A 22,342-nucleotide genomic window follows, 5' to 3' on the forward strand; every position below is an offset into this window, starting at 1 on the left:
TTTAAGATTATTGAAGTGGATTAAGTAAAATATTTCAAAGATAATACAGAAAAGGAAAATAATTGAAGGTATGAATATAACTAAACTTAAAGATAAAACTTTTCTCCCAGATCCACTCTGGTCATCCACTGCTTAGAATAATTACAGCACTTTTGTCCACGAAGAAAATTATCTTGAAACCTCAATCTTGAAACATAACCTGGAAGAAAAAGGGTAACTCCAAGTTAGCAATATATAATAAGAACACAAACAATATACATTTATTCCCTCCAGGCCCACAGTAACCCTCCCCTATTAAGAATTGACAGACCTTATCAATAAAACAATGAAGAATCTGCCTCAGATTTTACTTAGCATGGGAAGGCGTGGAATCTGCTCTGGCCATCGCAGCAGCATTGCGAGCCCTGGTTGCAATTCTAGCTTGAGCTCTTTCTTCCTCATCTTTCAATGCTTCTTCATACCAGTATGGGAAGGCACTGGGACTAGAATCGTGGATCTTAGCCAAATACTCCAGGATTTTCATTTTGCTGACTTCAGCTTGGGATCTTGGACCCCACGTGAATTCATACCGTGGAGGATCACTATTGGGTACCAGCTGATACTTCAGGTATTGCAGCTCCACCAAATCTTGAGTGATAACTTTTTTGGGGTTCCCATAGATGAAGTGTCTTCTGTTAGCATATACACCCATCAGATTCAGCACTTCCCAGACCTCTTCTTCTGGGGCATAATTCTCATTCATGAAGATCAGACCGAGCACAACCATTAGGAGGCCCGTCTTGGGTATGTTGTCTTCTTCACTCACTGGCCCATCAATAGAATGATCTAACTTGTTGACAAGAGTGTAGCAGTGCCTAACAGAATCCACTTCCTTCAAATCGACACCAAAAGCCAGCTCCATATGCTCTGAGGCTCTCTTCAGGATCTCGTTGAATTGAGGCTTATGCTTTTTGATAACAAGCTTGAGCATCTCTGACCTCAGGATCGTTTCCTTGTTTTGATACTTGTCGATCAGGAACTGCACCAATAAAACCACCATTCTGTTTAAAGGATCTTTGCGCCAGCTATCAGTAATTCTTGAGAGATCTGGAGTCACATCTTCTTGGCTTTGGGCCTCTTCTTCGGCATCATTTGAACTGGCTGAAGCAGTATCAGTAACAGCTGCAGCTTCCTCTGACACCTCAGGAGAGCTTGGTATGTCATCAGTGGAAACACACTCAGGTTGATTCTCAATAGGAGGAGATGCAGAAGAGGGGTACTCTTCTTTCTCTATTGTGGCAACCTTATCATCCAGTGGATTCATATTTTCACCAGGGATATTGCGGCGTTTTCCGCGGGAACGCAGCTTGCTCCTTTGACCTCTAGGCATGATGATCTTAGGAGGAACAGGTGTGCCGCTGATGAAATGGTCGACCTAGAAAAGACATAGAGGATAAGCTTTGTGAAGAGCCTCAGTACAGAGAGTTTACCTTAAGTAGAATAATGGCTGCCTCTTTTTTTCTATTTTTGCTGATACCAGGCAGGGCTTGAACTTAATAACTGCTTATTTCACTCATTGACTAGCTCAACACCAACTGAGCCATGCCTCCAACCTTGAATGGCTACCTCTCATGCACTCTCGATTACTTTCACAATACCGTTTTAGGAAAACACAAGCAGGTATATTTTATTGGAACTTGTCATCTCAGGTTTAATGCCAGCTATTTTTCATCAGTCCTATGAGTCCTTCTGTTAGCAAGAGGCTGCTCCTTTCATCCTATGCCTTTCCATCTCATATTTCTAAAAGGAAGTTTACAGGTGTTAGGCCTAACAGTTGGGCTTTGAGATATTAATGTTGACAGTGGGAATGGATGGGTCTATGAGGTTGCCGCTGATGAGGAAGGGACAATGCTCCAGCAGATACCTTGATAAATTCGGGTTCCTATAAATTTTCCTCAGTAGCGGCACACAAGTGTAGACTTCACTAGGAAACCAGGAAAACAGAAAACCAGGGAACTGGAAAATCAGAAAACCAGAAGCAGTAAGCCGTTGAATCGGAAGTTGAGGGTGGGGAGGGTCTTACAACTGATGCTTTGACAACTGGTCTATTGGCACGTGACCATAGGGGAGGGGCTGCCAATCATCCCTGGGGGCGGGGCTTGCAGTCTTTCACCCATTTGGAGGAGGGGTTTTCGCGGAGAATGGAGGATTATCATGAATTCTTTTATTAACTTAGCTTGGGGGCCAAGGCATTTTCTTTTGAGGTGAGTCAGTGGGGTTCTCAAACCAGTTTATTTTCCTGAGAGTCTTGAGTTGTAAAGAAGGTAGAGCCTAAGCATAGAAGCTATGGCCGGAACTTAAAACTTACAGCATGGGCAAAGCTTTATGATTGGAGGCTAACCACATGGGAAAGGTATTAAATCTATAAATAATCCAAGGTCAATTGATGCACACACACACATACATATTCAATGTTCTGTTCATGAATAAACATAGCATATTGTTTTATTTAAGAAAACCTTTGCTAAGTCTATTAGTACATTTTTAACTTTGCTTTGATAAAAATTATGCATTTAATCCTCTTCTTAGATGTATTTTGAATTTTGCTGCTGTTTAAGCTATTTTTTATTGGTACAAAAAATTGAAAATATACCTTAGGTATTATGTATTGATTTGAAACATGTATGCAATAGGTACTATTTAAATCAGGATAAACACATCTATTTACTCATTCATTGTATCTTCATGATGAAGCATTCAAAGCCTACCTCTTTGAAATATACAGTATATATAATTGCTTATTCCTACTTAAATTTAACAATACGCATTGATCATTTCCCATCCATCTATCCCTCCCTCTTACTCTTCCCATCCTCTAGTAACTACCGTTTTATTTTCAATTTCCGTAAGATCAATATTTTAAAATAAATATTCCACATATGGATGGGATCATGTAGTAATTGTTTTCCTTTGCCTTGCTTATTTTAGGTAACATAATGATCTCCAATGATTGGATTTAATTGTTTGAGTAGCTAATAAAATCTCTTGTCTATATGTACCACATTTTCTTTATCCACTTATCAGTTGAAGAATGCTTAAGTTGTTTGCATTCTGTAGCTATTGTAAGTTGTACTGCAATGAGCAGATATCTCTTTGGCAGTCTGATTTTCTTTCTTTCCAATATGCACTTAGAAGTGGGATTCCTGAATTATGGAAAAGTTTTAGTTTTAAATTCTCAAGAAACTTTTGTACTGTTGTCTGTAATACTATTTTATATTCCAAAGAACAGTATGCAAGGTTTATACTTTCATTCTGTTAATTATTTCTTTTGCTGAGCAGAGCTTTCTAGTTTGATGTCTGTTTTTACTTTGTTTTCTGTACTCTTGAGATATTATCCTTCCCCCAATTACTTATCCATTCTGATGTTCTGAAGCATTTTCTTTATGTGTGTTCTAGACATTTCACAGTTTCAGATCTTACATTTAATTCATTGATCCATTTTGAGTTGATTTTTTTATTTGTATGGAGGAGATGATGGTCTAGAATAATTCTTCTGCATGACACTATCCAGATTTCCCAGCAGCATTTATTGAAAATACTTTTCTTTCTCAAATGTGTGCTCTTACCACCTTAATTAATTGGCTATAAATGTAATTTTCTTCTACGTTTTCTGTTCTGGTACATTGTGCTATGCCAATACCATAGTCTTTTGATTTTTATATCTGTATGTTTTTTAAATAGGTAATGTGATGTCTCCTTTTGCTCTTTTTGCTCAATATGGATTGAGCTATTGAGAATTTTAGGTGTTCAATACAAATTATATATTTTTTACTACTTACACAAAAATGTCATTAATTGCAGCTATTGGGAATAATATATAGTTTTCATGATATATTGTATTTATTTATTTTGTGTGGCTAGATTGCTGGTTTTGTTATACTAATTCTACAACTGATTTTGAAGTTCATTATATATTTGGATTATTTGTGATACAATCCTTTTGGAATTTTTAATTAGAAGATCACATTTCCTTTAATTTAGTCATTTATTTTGATATTCTTGTGAATAGCTGAATACTGGTTATTCAATCAATTGTAAGTTAGACCAATAACAATTGATACTATTCCTCTTTATCTTGGTCTAGAATATATTGAGAATGCTTCTAATATTTCATACCTACAACTGTTTGCTGTTGATGTTATAGTACAAACATTCCAATCTAATGTAAGTTTGTTAGAAGTTATCACCATGAACTGTTTTTGAATTTCTAACCAAATATTTTCCCCTTACGCTTATAGGTGATGAAATGTTTTATCTTTTCTGCTAACAGAAAATTCGAATTCACTGTTATGTTAGATGTGCTATAACTTTATATGTTATAGCATATTGTACTGTCATGAACCAGTCACCTCTGCATTTACCTCACCTTTGAATAGTATTGTATCAATGATGGAAGCCTTCAAAATACCAGTCTTTGGGCAGGGAGAAAACTTAAATTCAAATGATAACACTAGCACATAAGATGATCGTAAGCAAAATGAACTTCAAGTTATATAAACAAGTGGTATATCACCGTTGTAGTTACTTTCAACATTCGTTTAATAATAAAATAATGGTTAAAATCAACTATAAATTTAGTAACAAAAACAATCTGATTTTTTGGTAAGGATGTTGTTCATGATTATCATAAGCATTCAATTGGAAAAGACCTATAGAATATATAGTCTTAATACTTTTGTTTCAGAGAAATTCTACTGTTTTTATGTGGTAGAAAATTCACCATTTTATTCAAGTCGTATGAAAAGGTCAGACTTATTCTTGTAGTTAGTGAACACAATCTTAATCTATACACTTAGAAAAAGTTTAGCTCTATGTATTTTGCTCACCTTTTAATATTTTTCTGAATAGAAAATAAAGTCTATATTTTAATTCATGATGATTTTTTCATAATGCAATTTGGCTATGCCCTGGGCAAGGAGATGATGATAACACAATGAATGAATCCAGTGTAGGTGCTTTACACCTGAAATCCTAACTAATCAGGAGGCTGAGATCTGAGGAACACAGTTTGGAGCCAGCCCAGGCAGACAAAAATGTCAGAATTTTCTCTCCAATTAACCAGCAAAGAGCCAGAAATGGAGCCAGCCATGAATAAAAATGTCAAGAGAGAGCAAGAGGCCATGCGTATAAGCCCTAGAACTAGCACAAAAACAGAGGAAGCAACGAATATGATAGATACTTTATAAAGTGGAGGTAGAAAATGTATCACCACGCTCCCAGATGAATTTTCCTTTATGAGCCTGTTGGGCTATTGACCAGTTAGCAAATAAGCACTGTTAAATATCTGTTGGATAATTGAGATTGAACATGTAGTTGATAATGTTAGGAGGATTCTCCATACAAACATAATCAATAAGAGAGGAAAAGGAGGAGAGAATAGGGAAAGCTTGATAGGACTGAAAATGAATAGGGAATCCTGGAATGGGTTGCTCACACCTGTAATCCTAGGTACTCAGGAAGCTGAGAGCTAAGCATTTTGGTCTGAAGCCAGCCAGAAGCTGGAAGTGGAGCTGTGGCTCAATTGGTAGTGATAGAGTGCAAGCCTTGAGCACAAAAGCTCAGGGACAGCCCCCAGGCCCAGAGTTTGAGCCTCAGCATTAGCAAGAAAGAAAGAAAGAAAGAAAGAAAGAAAGAAAGAAAGAAAGAAAGAAAGAAAGAAAGAAAGAAAGAAAGAAAGAAAGAAAGAAAGGAAGGAAGGAAGGAAGGAAGGAAGGAAGGAAGGAAGGAAGGAAGGAAGGAAGGAAGGAAGGAAGGAAGGAAGGAAGGAAAGAAGGAAAGAAGGAAGGAAAGAAGGAAAGAAGGAAAGAAGGAAAGAGAGAGAGAGAGAAAGAGAGAAAGAGAGAGAGAGAAAGAAAGAAAGAAAGAAAGAAAGAAAGAAAGAAAGAAAGAAAGAAAGAAAGAAAGAAAGAAAGAAAGAAAGAAAGAAAGGAAATGAGTAGGGAGGTCTGTTGTCATGACTTCATGACTCCAGACTGAAGAACCGGGAAAGCAAGTGGTGTAATTTATGCTGGTACTGAAACCTAAGGACGGGCAGTGTGTACATTGTTGATGGTATAAGTTTAGTTCAGACCTAACTATGGAAACTAAGGATCCAGGAGTTCTTATGTATGAGATAAAGAGAAGGTGGACATCTTACAGCAAGTAGAGAAGAAGCAAGCAAAATTTTCCTTCCTCTGTCTTTTATATCTGGGCCTTTGATAAATTGGATACCCACCTTTATTGATCAGGGAAATTTTTTTACTTAGTATAGATGCAAATTCTAGTCACTTTACATCATCTTTACAGACACACTTAGAAATAATGTTTTACTACCCATATGGTTATTCCTTTACTCAGGCAAGTTAACACATGGAATTATCCATCATATGGTATAGGATAAATTTATATATTTTTTATATAAGCTAATAATTTTATATAAATCAAAGTTGTAGAGGCTTTTATTTTCAAGTAATTTTATGTTGTTACAAAGTCTCAGTTTAATTCTAGCAGTGAGTCTAATGTACACTGGACAGATTTTGAACTAACATATAGATTTGGAAGACTTTCCAAATACTATGTAAATTCATGATTTTTTCATTTATTTTGCTGTTGTTAGGTGATATTTCATGATCTTCATTGAGTTTGTTTAGTCTTGGATGCAATTATAGATCCCAAATGCAGTTAGAGTCCAAACCTTCTACATATGTCTCTGATGCACTTTGGTACCTGTGACATCTATTTCTTGTGACAATGGTAAGGTATGAGTGGGATCAAGCTCAAGCAACAATCACAATGCACATTTCACATTTCATGCCATGCACACTAACATCTTATTTACTAAAGCAAATTGAACTTAACGTAAGAATTGTGTGAATGAATACTCTTCTTACATAGGTAGGGGTGAGAGATGAACGAAGTGAGCGTCTACTCGACAATAATCTAACGGGGCTTCCATACCTTATTCAAAATGCAATCATCTGCCTTTGAGGTTTAATTGTAGATTCCTAGAACTCATATTATTCTCTGTTTTTTCTTACACTGAGAGGATAGTAATTAAAAGTACTTTAATGACAGTAAAATATTAGGAATTCAAACTCATAAATAATGCAGAGGTCTGAGTGTATGTGTACACAATGGTCCTATGTCAACAAGGTTCTGTATAAATGTAAAAACATTTTGCTTACAGCTTTTCTAGTAATTCTTTATCAACATTTATGAAAGGTAGGCATGACTCTAGATGCTTAGATTTCACATTAATATTTAAAAACAAGAAGGCATAAACTGTTATTCAGTGCCTTCATATGATATTGAAATTATTGTATTTTTAATTAAAGATTTGTCAGAGAGCTGGAAATGTGGCTTAGTGGTAGAGTGCTTATCTAGAATGCATGAAGCCCTGGGTTCAATTCCTTAGTACCACAGAAACAGTAAAGGCTGTATGTGTGGCTGTGGTTCAAGTGGTAGAGAGTTAGCCTTGAACGCAGAGAGACTCAGGGACAGAGTCCAGGCCCTGAGTTCAAGCCCTAGGACTGGAAAAGAAAAGATTTGTCAGAGAGATGCAAATATAGAATTCTAACTGTACATTTATTGATTGGGCTTAATAAAGACTTGGAGTTTCTGAATAAGATGAAGATTGAAAATTATCTTACCAGGGCCATCATCATAAAAACAAACATTTATTATTCCCAGTTCTTTGAGAGTGACTGAGCTATCATGATGCCTTCTTTGAGAACACAATGAATGTTGATTTAGTATATATTTTGAAAAGCATTTGGAACCATGAAACCTCACTTATTATCATAGTCTCTATTGCTTACTTTCATCATTTGCTTAAATTTTACCTTTTTAAGTTTTCAAGTATAAAAGTTTCTAATGACCACATGACTTTTCATATCAAAGTGTTTCTATGTAAGGAACTAATTTGTTAGCCAAAGGAAATCTAAAAGCATACAAAAATAAAAAGTTTATCATTTGTAATGTTCAACTTACTACTGTTTTTCTTAATTTTTATTTGTACAAAGAGAAAAATCATTTGTTTCTTTTTCATTAGTATTGCTTTTGACAGTCAAATCACTTCCCTATGCATAATAAGGGAAGATGGGAGAAAAATGAGGGAGGGGTAACAAGTTTGACAAGAAATGTATTCATTACCTTATTATGTAACTGGAACCCCTCTGCATATTCTTGAGAATTAAATTTAAAAAATAAAAGTGATTTTTTTTTCACAATGGAGGGAATGTATACTGTTAGCTGAGTAAACACCTAGAGAACTAAGGTGACTACTTGAGGAAGTAAAAAGAGACCTCAGGATTAACACTTGTAGAGAAAATTCTACACACCGAGGAGTCTCTGAATTTTCAAAGAAGCGATATGTTTTTAGGCTGGATATATATATATATAGAGAGAGAGAGAGAGAGAGAGAGAGACAGAGAGAGAGAGAGAGAGAGAGATCAGTGGTAGGAGAGTTGTCTAATATTTCTGAGGTCCTGAGATTGATTCTCACAACTGAAACAAAACAAAATTCTCTAGTACATCTTTTCTCAGGAGTCACAAACATGTTGATTTTCCTTTCTTTTTGATAATATATAGTCATCTGGTAATTAATAAAATAATAATGCAGTACACTCTTAGTAGTTATAAAAATCTGCCTCAGTATTTACTTGTTAAAGGATTGAGTATCATTTTATCCATTAATTGTCCACATACATATATATTTATATATACAATGTAAATAAAATATTATATTGTAATAAAATTCTTTGCCATTTCATACTTAAATATTTGTTTAAATTAACACTAGCTATATAATTTTCTAGGCCCAGCAAAAAATGAAAATGTATAACTATTGCTCAAGCATCATTAAGATTTTCAGTTTGGTGACAATAAAGCTTTGTTGATATTCAATTTTTTGTTGTTGTCGCCGGCCCTGGGGCTTGAACTCAGAGCCTGGATACTGTCCCTGAGCCGCTTTGTGGACAGCTGAGCTTTAAAGGAAGCATGAAGCCTTGTAAATTTGGCTCCTTGTTCAACAGCACAGCTAGTATATCCATAAAGTTTGCCCTGATCTATTCTTGTTTTTTTTTCTTTTATATAATAACAAAATCATTGTCTTTCTGAATGTTAACAAAACACATTTTATTTATTTATTTGTCATTACTGGGGTTTGAACTCAACCCTTGCTGCTCTTGCTCAATATTCTTGCTCACAGCTAGTGCCTGGCATTTTCAAAATTATTTTTGGAGATAGTCTCATAGGGTTTCTGCATAGGCTGGCTTTGAACTGCAATTTTGCACTTCTGAGACTCCTTAGTAGCCAGGATTACAGTCATGAGCCACTGGCACCCAGCTCAAAATGCATCATTTTTAATATATGTATGGATAAATGTGGGTGTATATATGCACGTGTATACAAATTATATACACATGTAAGTGTACACATATATATTTATATCAGGAATATGTTACACCTATTTATTATATATTTGCACATGAACAGTTAATTTTATGTAATTATATTACTAGCCTTAAAGATATGACTAGTATATATAAATTTATTTCCATTACACTACCTAAGCATTTGGTTAAATTTCTAGGGTATACTGTCCTACATCTTTACTCTTAAAACTTTGATCCATTCTCAGGTTGAAAGAGGGTAATGACCAGCAATCTCTGCTTTCAGAATCTGGATGAAATTCTCCAAGATTTCTTTAATTTAAGATGCCCCAGACATAAAAAGACTAGAGTGTTCACAGTCACTTGAAATCTTCCCGGAAAGCATCAGAGTTTTCATCTAGTCATTTAATTCTGGAAATTTTATATTCTAGAAAGGTATTTTCCATCATTTATATAATGCAAACAAATAATAGCACCAACTATGTATATATATATACATATACAAATCTATGTAATCATTTTATATATACTTTACATATAGTTTTAATTCTTATAGCTACCTAACATACTATTATCCCAGTTTCATAAATTTGGTAACTGATACATAGGATCTCCAGAATCAGCATTAAATGAGAGAGAGAGAGAAGGGTGGGAAGAGGTATTTATAAGAGGAACTCATTTGGTAAAGGTAGCCTTACAGTGAATCTACCTATGTGGAAAGCAAATGCAGATTTGGGGGTTGTTTGAGATTTCTCAAAATAAAAGTAATTATAGGTCAAATACACATATCTGAAGCTTAAACTTTATGAGTTTCACCATAAACTAACCTATACTTAGGAAACAGCAGCTTCATGAGCCTTGTAGCCCAAAGGGAGTCACAGAAATTAATCAAATGACTAAAATATATACAAAAATTTTAAGTAATATGAAGGAAAATTAATATGATAAGAATAATGGGATTGGGAGGATAATGGAAACACTGAATCATAGAGGGCTTTCAGAAGTATTTGTTGTTTATTTTACAACCTAAGAGGAAGAATGTGCTGGTCATTAACATTTCCAGGAGAGGAAGATGCTGCTGCAAATATCCTGACTAGGCTTGGGGTATTCAAGAAGCAGAAGAATCAGTGTAGTTTTTTTTTAAAAAAAATTATAGTTCTTTCTTTTAAAAAAACTATCTTTAAGTAGTTGTACAAAGGAACTTATATTTAGCAAAGCAGTTTATAAATATACTATACCTGAGTCAGTGTCACCCTTTTCAACATTTTTACCACCCCTCTCCTACCCACCCCTTCCCTCACTCTTCTTAATTTTGGATGATATACATTGGATTCTTAACTGTATTCTCCCCCTATTTTCCTCTTCCTTTGTCAATCCTTTTCCTCTTAACTCCACTCTACCCCCCTTGCAGTACCTGCTTCCTGATGTTTTATGGTACTGAACTTTGATTGTTGCTTTTCTTACACTGTGTGAGTTCTCCCTTGAATCTCCTGTATTTCAGTTAATACATTTGTATACGATTGCCTATCACCCAATGTATTTACTTACAAGTAAGTTGGGCCCAGAAAGACAAGGATGCATGTTTTCCATTGAGTTTTAAATTTTAATAAATAAGAGTATAGAAGATTTTAAAGTAAAGGATATTGATGCTTCTCTTTTCCTTCATTTCCTATGGATTCTGAAAATTACTCTGTGCTGCATACTTAGTATAGGCTTGGGATTAAATATCTTTATTTCCTGATTTCTTTATGAGTAACATTTTAGTATATAAACATAAGTTCTCAGAAATATTATGGACATGGATGTCTACGAATATTGCCCACATTTTACCTTAACACTTATAATGGTTGCTCTCTGTGGGAGGATTCTGAATACTCTAAGAAGTACATTATTTAAATAAGGCTGCATAGTTATTTTTGGACTTTCTCTAACTACATTTATATCCAAGAGGATTAAAAAAGATTTGAGTCTTTGCTCACTTTGAAGTATATGTTTTTAATTTTCCCTTTGATTCTTTTAGGCTTACTAGTGATTCATAAGCCAGGAAGTAAATCGATAACTCTTCAAGGAAGACTGAGTTTATGGGAAAATCTAGGCTCAGAAAAATAATTTGTTCATTCAGGCGAGAGTGTTCTTTTCTGCCAACACCAAATTTTCAAGAAAGATTCTCTGTTAAAATGATGCCTAACAGAAAGTACTTCATAATTCACTTCCTATGTACAATAAATCTATTTTAATCCTCTTTATGATGAAACCTGGGAGATTCAGCAGGTCCCTGGCTCCTCAGAAGAGCACTACAGTACCAGTAAAGTGTTATAGATCCATTCAGAGATTTACAGTAGAAAACACAAGGAAAATGGGAATTCAGAAATGAAGTTTCACTTCAAAAAACTCTACTGTATTAAGTAGCTTATCAAGAACTTGGGGACAACAATATTGTTTTGGTGCTTGTACTGAAAAGAAATTCCAAAAGTGCCAACATGACTCAGAAAATTTGTCATGCATAGAGAAAAGAATTTTGCAATATAAAGTTTATCTAATGCACTACTGTGTTCATTACACAATTGAGTGTTAAATTCTATTGTCACTTTCTATTGGTAGAACAACGTGAAGCTTGTCAAAAGTCAAAACAACTCACAAGGCTAAGATTTGATGATCAGGGTTCAAAGCCATCAGAGCAGAAAAATCAGAGACTCAAATATCAAACTAACCAGAAAAAAAAGCTGGAAGTAGAGATGTGGCTCAAGTGATAGAGTTTCAATCTGGGGCTAAAAAGCTAAGGGAGAGGGGATTGCCTGAGGCCCTGAGTTCAAGCCCCAATACAAATACAGACAAACACACACAAATACACACAGAGTAAAAACAATAGACACTTATCTGGATACATTTTTGTATATATGGTTGTGTTAACTACATTCTAGTGAGCTAGAGATTATGTTTGATTTATAGAGTGACTAAGGAAGCTATCTTGATGAGGAAATAGAGACATTTCTTTTAGCATGATGGCATTGGACTTAATCTTTCCTTACTCTTTATGGTTAGACTGTGATTGATTAAGTGTTAGAGGTCCAATATGTATCATAGTAGGACATAGTCTTTGCTTAGCATGTGAAATGGCCTAGGCTTAACAACCAACACTTTAAAAGAAGATCAGGTAAAAAAAATTAATTATAAGTTTAGAAAAGAGGGAAAATGCAGCTTCTACCCCCTGACTGACAGAGGATGCTCTTTTCTTCCTTATTTCTTCTTGCTCATCCTGCTTTACTAAATAAACCTTTGCTAATCTCTGAAAGAAACAAAAATAAGATAAAATGAAGGAATAAAAATAATTTTCATTAAAATTATCATGCACTGGGTGCTCGTGGCTTATGCCTTTAATGCTAGCTACTCAAGAGGCTTTGGTCTGAGGATCATGGTTCAAAGCCAGCCTGGGCAGAAAGTCTGTGAGAATCTTATTTCCAGTTAACCACCAGAAACCAGAAGTGGAGCTGTGGCTCAAAGTGGTAGAGTGCTAGCCTTGAGCTGAAGAGCTCAGGGACAGTGCTCAGGCCCAGAGTTAGTTCAAGCCTCATGATCACCAACAACAAAAGAAATATCACCCAGAGACAGCACAGTTGTTTCATTACATCTGTGTATCTTATTTTCAAACCAATAACATTATGTATACATATACGCATATACATACATATACATGTATATATTGTTACTATTTATTTATTATATATATTTTTGTTTCCAGTTCTCTTTCCTCCACATACACTCTAAAGCATCATCAGTAATTGACATTACTATATGTTTGTTACTCTCTAGTGGAAAATTAATAGATATGAACATTTTCTAGTGAACTAGTTGTTTCATCCTTCTGAATACTATATGGGAAAAGTGTAATTTTACATGTGAACTACAAAGCCTGTGTGTGTGTGTGTGTGTGTGTAAATATCATGCATAGGTAAAATAGCTTTACACCAAGGAGTGTACTGCTGCACAGTACTCTGTTATAAGAGCATACCATCATTTCTCAAAGTGCCTTTTGTTTGGTACTTACTTGTTTTGGTTTTTCAAATTTTAAGCACAGCTATGTATTTATATCTGTATCTGCATATGCACATATACAAACATTAATACATTCCTAAATGAATGTAATATATTTCACTAATTATATTCAAAGAATTCCCAGTAAATTACAAAATACCTGTTTCCCAGCATTCACCATTCACTATTTATCATAAATTTGATCAGTTGAAAATTATATTTTATGGCTGTTTTCATTTGCATTTCTTTGGTCAATTGCAGAGCTTCATTTTAACATTTATTGACTTAATATTTTCCCATTAAGTTATAAACTTTCTGATGTCTTGCAACTTATTGTGAGCTTCAACTATTCTTCACTATTCCTGATACATAGCACTGTGCAAGGCACAAAGTAGTGCTAAGTACATATTTATATGTGTGTTACAAAATGCTAACATATACTTCGGGATATTTGGGGGGGAATTTTAAATTTAGAAATTTTAAATTAATTCTAAAGAGAATTTAGTATGCAATATATTAATAGCATATAAGCATACTATATGCCATACTTTCATATGCAAAATGCATTAACCCTTTGTTATGTATGAATATATATTAATATATGTATACAAATATAAGTACATGTATACTATACCAAAAATATATAATATTTTTCACTTGTCTCTTATATTTTGAATTGTTAGATATCTATTTTTTCAAGAATATTTCCAATTATTATTATTTGGGATAAGCTTTCTACAAATACATTTTGATGCAATGCTTTGAAAAGGGTTTTACAACTTTAAATAACATGAATATGTATTTATGTATTTATGTGCTTTATCCTAGTAATTGCAAGATTTAACTTTGAATATTAATACATTTAATCTGTTATTTATTCTCAGATATGAGGAGGATTTTGAGTGAATCAGGACAAATTCATCTATGTCATTTTACTTTTCACAAGAACACATAAACTCCTTGTGCTTGAACAACCTGTAGAACATCATTAGCAAGGAAGTTAACCTGCCATTTGCACCACAGGTAAGACAAACAGCCCTTGCCAAATTACTGTGTGATCTGGTAAAATAATTACTCACCTGGTCTCTTTGTTGTAGTCAGACCTCCTATGGCAATAACAATCCAGGTAAGGAAGAATCATGTTTTTTGTTTACAGTTATATTTTTCCCACATATACTCTAAAGCATCATTAGTAATTGACAATCACTATACATTTGTTACCCTCTAGTGCAAAATTAATAGCCAGGAACATTTTCTAGTGAACAAGTTGTGTCATTCTTCTGAATGCTGTATGGGAAAGGTGTTACTTTACATATGAGCTACAAAACTGAGCTATATTAAGCACTTTGAGAGTATCTCTGGTAAGAAATGAGGCCTTATGTCCACTTTTTTTCTTATTTATTATCAAAGTGATGTACAGAGAGGTTACAGTTTCATGCGTTAGGCCTTAGGTACATTTCTTGTACTAGTTGTTACCTCCTCCCTCATTTCCCCCTCCCCCTCCCCCTTTCCTTCTCCCCACACAAGTTGTTCAGTTGGTTTACAGCAAAAGGTTTTGCAGGATTGCTTTTGTAGTTGTTTGTCTTTTTATCCTTTGTCTCTCAATTTTGATATTCCTGTTTTGATATTAGATAGTAGAAGGGAGCATCCAGAGACACCAAGACATACGAAGTTTTACTCACTTGACATTTCTCATACAAATTTTTATTGTATTGTTCTGTGTACTTGTTATGTAAAAATGATTATATACTGATTTTATTCATGTAAGTTCTAGAAATTATGAAATTATAGGTTAGAAAGCATAATGTGGCTGCCAGTAGATATGGACAAGGGAGTATACTACTTTAAAAGCATAGCACGAGGAAATTCCTTTTTAATTAGGAAACAGTTTGATCTCTACAACATTGTTGTGATTTCATAGATGTGTGCATATGGTAAAAAAAAAATGACAGAACTACTTGGCACTGTTAGGAGGTCGAAATCTGAAGATGATGATTCAAAGCCAGCCCCGGCAGGCAGGAAAGCCTGTGAGATTCTTCTCTACAACCAACCACCAAATAGCCACAAGTGGAGCTTTGGCTCAAGTGGTAGAGTACTAGCATTGAGCAAAGAAGCTCAGGGTCAGTGCTCAGTTCCTGAGTTTAAGCTCCAGGACTGGCACCAAAAAGAAAGAACTATAATTGGATAGAATTACACATATATATCCATACCCTCATGCAAGTAAAAAAATCAAATGATATCATAATATGCTCAGTAGTTCTGATTTTTTTTATATTATATACTTTGTCATTATTAAAGGAAGTTGGATGAAGGGTACAGAGACTTCTTTGTACTATTTCATGTTTCTCTATCTCTATGATTAAAAATTCTGTATTATTTGTGATATATAATGGTAAAGGTACATTATGGGAAATACAAATGCATATGCATACATATCATCTAATAATCTAATAATCAAATTAGGCAAAACATAGCAATTCTCTTTATACATTAAAATTTTTATGCTTTGGGAATTCTATACCTTTCTAGTCATTCTAAAAGACATTATAGATTGTCTTAAATGCTTAATTACCCGCCTGTGCTACAGACAAACCAGAAGTAATAGTTACTTTCTATTGTATTTTGATGACTGTTACTGTGGCTCACTTCTTCCACCCTCCCCTTTGCCCTTCTAGACCACTATTCCAATGTGTTCTTCTAACAAGATGAACATATTAGTTTTCAAAAATGAATGAAGATATATGGCATTTATTTTTTCTTTTTCTGGATTATTTCATGTACACAATAACTTCCTGACATGATTTCATTTTTATTGATGAACAATATTTTATTGTACATTTATAGAACATTTTCTTTATCTGTTAATTCATGGATAGATATATAGATTGAGTCCATATTTAAGCTAGTACTACAATAAACATGGGAGTACAAGTATCTTTTTGCATAATTTCATCTTCTTTGGATATATACAAAATATAGAGTTGCTGGATTATATAGGGGTTCTAGTGGTACGTATGTATGTATGTATGTATGTATGTATGTATGTATGTATTTTGCAGTACTGGAATTTGAATTTAGGGTCTTATACTTGTTAGGTTATGCGCACTATATTTGAAACACTTTGGCAGTCCTTCTTGGATATTTTTGAGATATGGTCTTAGTTTATGCCTGGCCAGCCTACACTGCAATCCTGTTTGTGCTTTCTTGCATTTCTGAGATGTCATTTGTGTACGATTACACCCAACTATTGTGCCAAGCCTTGATTTCAAGCCCCAGGACTGACAAAGAAACAAAACCTAATGAGAACTACAACCCCTCTATGCATCACCTTTTTATAATATTTTTTTTAATTTAAAAAACTAATGAAGGGGCTGGGGATATGGCCTAGTGGCAAGAGTGCCTGCCTCATATACATGAGGCCCTGGGTTCGAGTCCCCAGCACCATATATACAGAAAATGGCCAGAAGTGGCGCTGTGGCTCAAGTGGCAGAGTGCTAGCCTTGAGCAAAAAGAAGCCAGGGACAGTGCTCAGGCCCTGAGTCCAAGCCCCAGGACTAGCCAAAAAAAATAAAAATAAAAAAATAAAACAAAAAAAAACTAATGAAGACAAATGTGGTGGTTCAAGCCTATCAGCAGAATGCAGTTTGAGGTCAGAGTAGGTATCAAACTTTGTGACTCCATCCCACTCAATGGCTGAACATAGTGTCATGTACCTGTCATCCTCAGTGGCACAGAAAAACACAAGGAGGAGGATGGTAGCCCAGGCCTACCTTGACATAAAGTGAAAGTCTGCCTTTCAAATGGCAATATAAAAGGGCCTGGAGGTGTGGCCCATGTGGTACAGTATGTGCCTAGCAAAGAGGAGGCTCTGAATTAACAAACTTGTGTTAAAAGCATAAAAGAGCAAGAACAGTTCTCAAATACTATTTTAACTTGTAGAATACATATCAGTGTCCAGTTGTTCCCTACTATTACAATATGATTATTATTTCCCATTCCATATGTTAATTTGATATCATTTTTAGTGTTTTTTATGCTTTTTGAGACTTGTTGCAAAAAATTTAGTATAGTTGAGGTCAGGATTGAGATTACAGCAATGAGTGGGGGCATGCATCGGTGAACTAAAGCAAATATCTCATTCATGTTAGCTAGGGTTCAGCTTTTTAACAGAGTGTGATAGATTGAGTGAAATAATGTTGAGTATTTGTCCTAAGACAAACAGGCTAGAAGTGTGTTGTCTGGGATAATAGGAAAGATGTTTCCACAAACACCAAATTCAGTGGTGAGGTTCACTCAATTTAGTTCCATTGTTCCTCTTTTGCATGGTAGACCTTGGTTACTGCCACATCCTAATTCTAGCTTATAGAACAGAAGAAAGACAACCTAAGTCAAGTGCAGCTGGCTCACACCTGACTGAGACCTGGAAAGTTACCGTTTAAAGCTAGCTGGGGTAGAAAGTCCATGAGACTCCACCTCCAACTGCTGGCGTGGCTCAAATGGTAGAGTGTTAGTCATAAGCAAGCCAGCTGAGCAAGAGTGTGAGACCCAGAGCTCAAGCCCCATTACTCGTACCAAAAAGTCTGGCTTGTGGCATGGCTAAGCAAACCCGGTGGGGACAACACCCTCGATTTCAAGTGGACTCTATCCCAAGGGGGGTTGGGGGGGGGACAAAGAAAAAACAACTTTGCTTCGAGGGAAATGCTATGAGTAGTTTCAGGTCAATCTGAAACCTACCTAGCCACCAGGGAGTCTAAGCAGCATAGCATAGTTTATACATAAAGAACATGATATTTAAATTAACCTTGGAAGTACTAGACAGAAAATAACAAAAAACTACATTTTGTGCAACATTTCAATTACTGAATAACATTCCATCCTAGTTAGGTATTTTTCTCCCCAGTCAGTTTTTATTTGTGTGAATACTGGGGCTTAAACTCAAGGACTACTAATCTCATTTGGCTGTTTTTCTCAAGGCTGACACTACCACTTGAACCACACCTCTACTTGCAGCTTTTTGCTGTTTAATTGGTAATAAGAGGCTCATGGGCATTTGTGCCTGAGCGGGCTGCAAACCTTAATTATCAGATCTCAGCCTCTTAGCTGAGATCCTCTAGCTAGGATTACAGGTGTGAGCAACCAAGATTTGGAAAGCTAGACTTTTTTTGTTGTTGCTGAGGCTGATCATGGGGCTTGAACTCATGGCCTAGGCACTCTCCCTGACCATTTGTGCTCCAGACGAGCTCTCTGCCACTTGAGCCACAGCTCTAGTTATGATTTTTGAATCTCACAGATAAGAGTCTCCTGCCTGGGATGACTTCGAACCATGATCCCCAGATATCAGACTTAAGTGGCTTGGATTGTAGATGTGAGCCACTGTTGCCGAGCTTAACCCTGGATATTTATTTTTATATAAAGCATAATTGAATTGAATTTCCAGCTCCACAACTTTCTATATGTGTTAACTTTGACTTTAAACTTAAGTTGATTTTGATCATTAAGTAGGTATACTGACACATTTCAGTGTTACTGTGTGGCAACAGTGATAATAAAGTACCTAATCATGACAAGTACAAGTAGCTTGTCATTAAATTGTATATCATGCAGTGGCAATTTTTTTTAATCATAATTTCTGTCCTTTTAAGTGGTTGCAGTTATTTAATACGTGGTAGGTGGTCATGTTTCCTTTCAGTTGTGTGTGTGTATGTGTGTGTGTGTGTGTGTGTGTGTGTTACTGGTTCTTGAACCCAGGGCCTAGGTGCTGTCCTTTAGCTTTTTCCCTCAAGGCTTGTGTTCTAGCAATTGTACCACAGCTCTTTTTTTTTTTTTGCCAGTTGGTGATAAGATTCTCATGGAGTTTCCTGTCCAAGCTAGCTTTGAACCATCATCCTCAGATTTTAGCTCCCTAATAGCTACGATTATAGGCGTGGAGCGGAGCATTATTCTTGTTTTTTTGTAAACCATTTAAAAGTATACCAAATTATTAGTTTATGAGCCATACAAAAATACAAGGCTGGATTTAGCTGCCACATGTAGTAGTTGGTTAACCTCTAGAAGAATGTGAAGAAAAAATGGTGAGACCCTCTGTGACCATAGGTTTATCATGTCCTTGCATATCGGAATGAAGTGGTTTAATGTTTTCAGTGGAAAATACAACAATTTTACACAATCAAGGACTTTTTAAAGAAGGACATCTATCTGTAAGCTAACGTGGGCTTTGTTTGGGTGTGGGTGTGCGCGCGTGCACACACACACGCACACACGCGCGCGCGCGCGCTGTCTTGGAGCTTGGACATAGGGCCTGAAAGCTATTCCTGAGCTTTCTTGCTCGAGGCTGGCTTTTTGGTAATTAATAGGAGCTAAGAGTCACACAGACTTCCTTCCTAAGCTGCCTTTGAACCGCAAGCCTCAGATCTGAATTTCCTGAGTAGTTAAGATCACAGGTGTGAGCCACAGGTGCCCAGCTCTTCTTTGCAGTCTTTTAAAATATGCATTATATTTCTTAATTTGCAGAGCTACTCCATGGCAAATGATTGGTGTAGCGCCATACAGCTTGTATTTTTAGCTTGCTGGTTTTAATGGAAGATAGAGAGTTAAATCCTCCACCTAGTGCAAAAAATAACTTCTTACAGTTACTAGATGCAGAACCAAATGTTTCAGCAGTCAGTATATTTCAAATACAGTAAAGACAGCCACATCTGAGAAATATTTTCCAGTAATTTTCTAAGGCTAATATATTCCAAGATTTTTGTTTATCTGTTTGAATATATATGAGGCAGAGTATATTCTGGGAAATTTTAAAGCTATGCATTAATCATGTTGATGACTTTGCATTCTGCACTTTTATAAATATATGAGATATAAAACAAGTAAAACATGGACACATTTAGCATGTAACCTGTAAGGCAGAAGATAAAAGACTATTAAAATGTAGTAGTTCATGTGATTTTTGTGCTGTAACTGAAACATGTATGTTTCTGGACTTAAATAAGAGCAGTTATTGTAAATAAAACAAAACTGATAATGTTCTTCATATTTATAGTAAGGTTAAGTTCTGGCATATACACCATGACTAGATAAGGAATGAGAAATAATTTGTGTCTTATATGCCAAATTCTGATCAATGGCGAGTCATAGTTGGCAGGGTTGCATTGGTAATGATTCTGAGGTAACGTTTGGATTGAGTGGGAAAGAGGTCGGTGATCAATTGGTGATGCCTGTTGCCTGTTATGGGCACAACAGTGAGGGACAAAGACATCTGTTTGGGATCCTGTCATCTCATTTTATAATGTAGGCTGACTCTTCAATGATTAATAAAGTTGCTGGAACAAATGTGATAATTGATATCTTAGTGAATATAAAAAATGACAACTCTGGGGACTGAGAATGTGGCTTAGTGGTAGAGTGCTTGCATAGCATGCATGAAGCCTGGGGTTTGATTCCTCAGTTCCACATTAAAAAAAAATGAATGCTCTGTTACTTTTTCTAGTTTTTCCCAAATAAATTATCATTAACATTTAATTTTATGAGCCAGATTTTCATTTCTTTTTTCTAGGTACTAAGCTAATACATGTACAATTTTACTTACCTATGCTGATTTATAATGGTTAAAATTTTAGAATTAGAAATAAAATTGCCTCTAAGTCAGTGCTTCATTTATGAAATCAATTTATGATCAATGGAACTTCTATCTCACTCTTCTCCATCTCTTCCAAACCACCCATCCCCTTGATTTTCTGAGTTCTATTTTCACATATATACATTGAGTATTTATTATGATTGCATCTTCTCAAAGGAAAAGGACAGGAGAAAAATACTAAATTATTAAAGCTTATATACAGGCTTTGCTCCATTCCATATTAACACTAGACTTCATAATTTTAATTTATGTAAAAAAGTTTAGATACTGTCCTAAGGACAGTATGAGCTTGAAGTAGCATTTTATGCAACCGAAAGTCAATGTTCACACAAGCTGCTAGAGATAATGGAAAACATTCTATACCTTCATGGAATGATACAGCTATAAGCTTATGGATACCTCAAAACTACTCCAAACCTTGTTTCATTAATCAACTTTCTCTCTTTCTCACCCTCTCCTTTACAACAAAAGTTACTTCAACTTCCCTCCAAATGTCTCTAACCTTTTCCGCCACTATCTTATAAGCAGATGTCACCTCCTTTTGACAAGCTCATCTCTAAGGAAGTCTCATACATTTCCTTATATCTATAGGAGAACATTTTGTCTCATACATAAGAGATGTATGGTTTGTCACTTTGTCTGATCTCATACATAAACAAACATTCCTCTGTCTTATATGGTTTATTTTTGCTTTTTCTTTCGCTTTCTTTTTTTGTGCCAGTACTGGGGTTTAAACTCAATTCCTTGCACTCTAACTTGGATTTTTTGTTTGAGGCTGTCACTTTACCACTTGAGCCACACATTTACTTCTGGCTTTTTGCTGCTGATCTCCAATTGGAGGTCAGAATGTTTTAGATTTGTCTTCCTGGGATAACTATGAACTTCAATTCTCAAATCTTAGCTTCCTGAGTAGCTATTACAGGTATGAGCCACTAATACCCCACTTAAATTTATTCTGCTGTGTGTACGTGCATGCGTGCACATGCTCGCACATGCACGAGTTTGTATCTGTCTTTGTGTTCCAATACTGAGACTTGAACTCAGAATCTCATGAGTCTAAGAAGATCCTGAGATCTCAGGAGATCCTGTGAGATCTGAGAATCTCACAACCTTTAGCCTCTGTTATCCTCCATTTCCTCAGAATACTCACTCTATCAATCATTCACTCCCACCTGAATAATGAACATATCCCCTTTATGGCTTCTTTCCCAAGTAAGCTTTAAAAAATGCTCACTGCTCCTCCATCTTAAAAACGAACCTCTTA

At 35.4% G+C, this 22,342-nt stretch overlaps 1 protein-coding gene across 1 annotated transcript in view; it reads right to left on the bottom strand.

The window, feature by feature from the left end:
- Positions 1–346: 346 nt before the first annotated feature.
- Positions 347–22,342, bottom strand: part of LOC125343221 (melanoma-associated antigen B18-like) — an 86,416-nt gene continuing 64,420 nt past the window's right edge. Inside the window, exon 2 of the mRNA XM_048335486.1 lies at positions 347–1,414. Within this exon, the coding sequence (XP_048191443.1) occupies positions 347–1,414 (1,068 nt within the window). The remainder of the gene's footprint in view (positions 1,415–22,342) is intronic.

Source organism: Perognathus longimembris, chromosome 28, assembly GCF_023159225.1.
Source record: "Perognathus longimembris pacificus isolate PPM17 chromosome 28, ASM2315922v1, whole genome shotgun sequence".
Taxonomy (NCBI): Eukaryota; Metazoa; Chordata; class Mammalia; order Rodentia; family Heteromyidae; genus Perognathus; species Perognathus longimembris.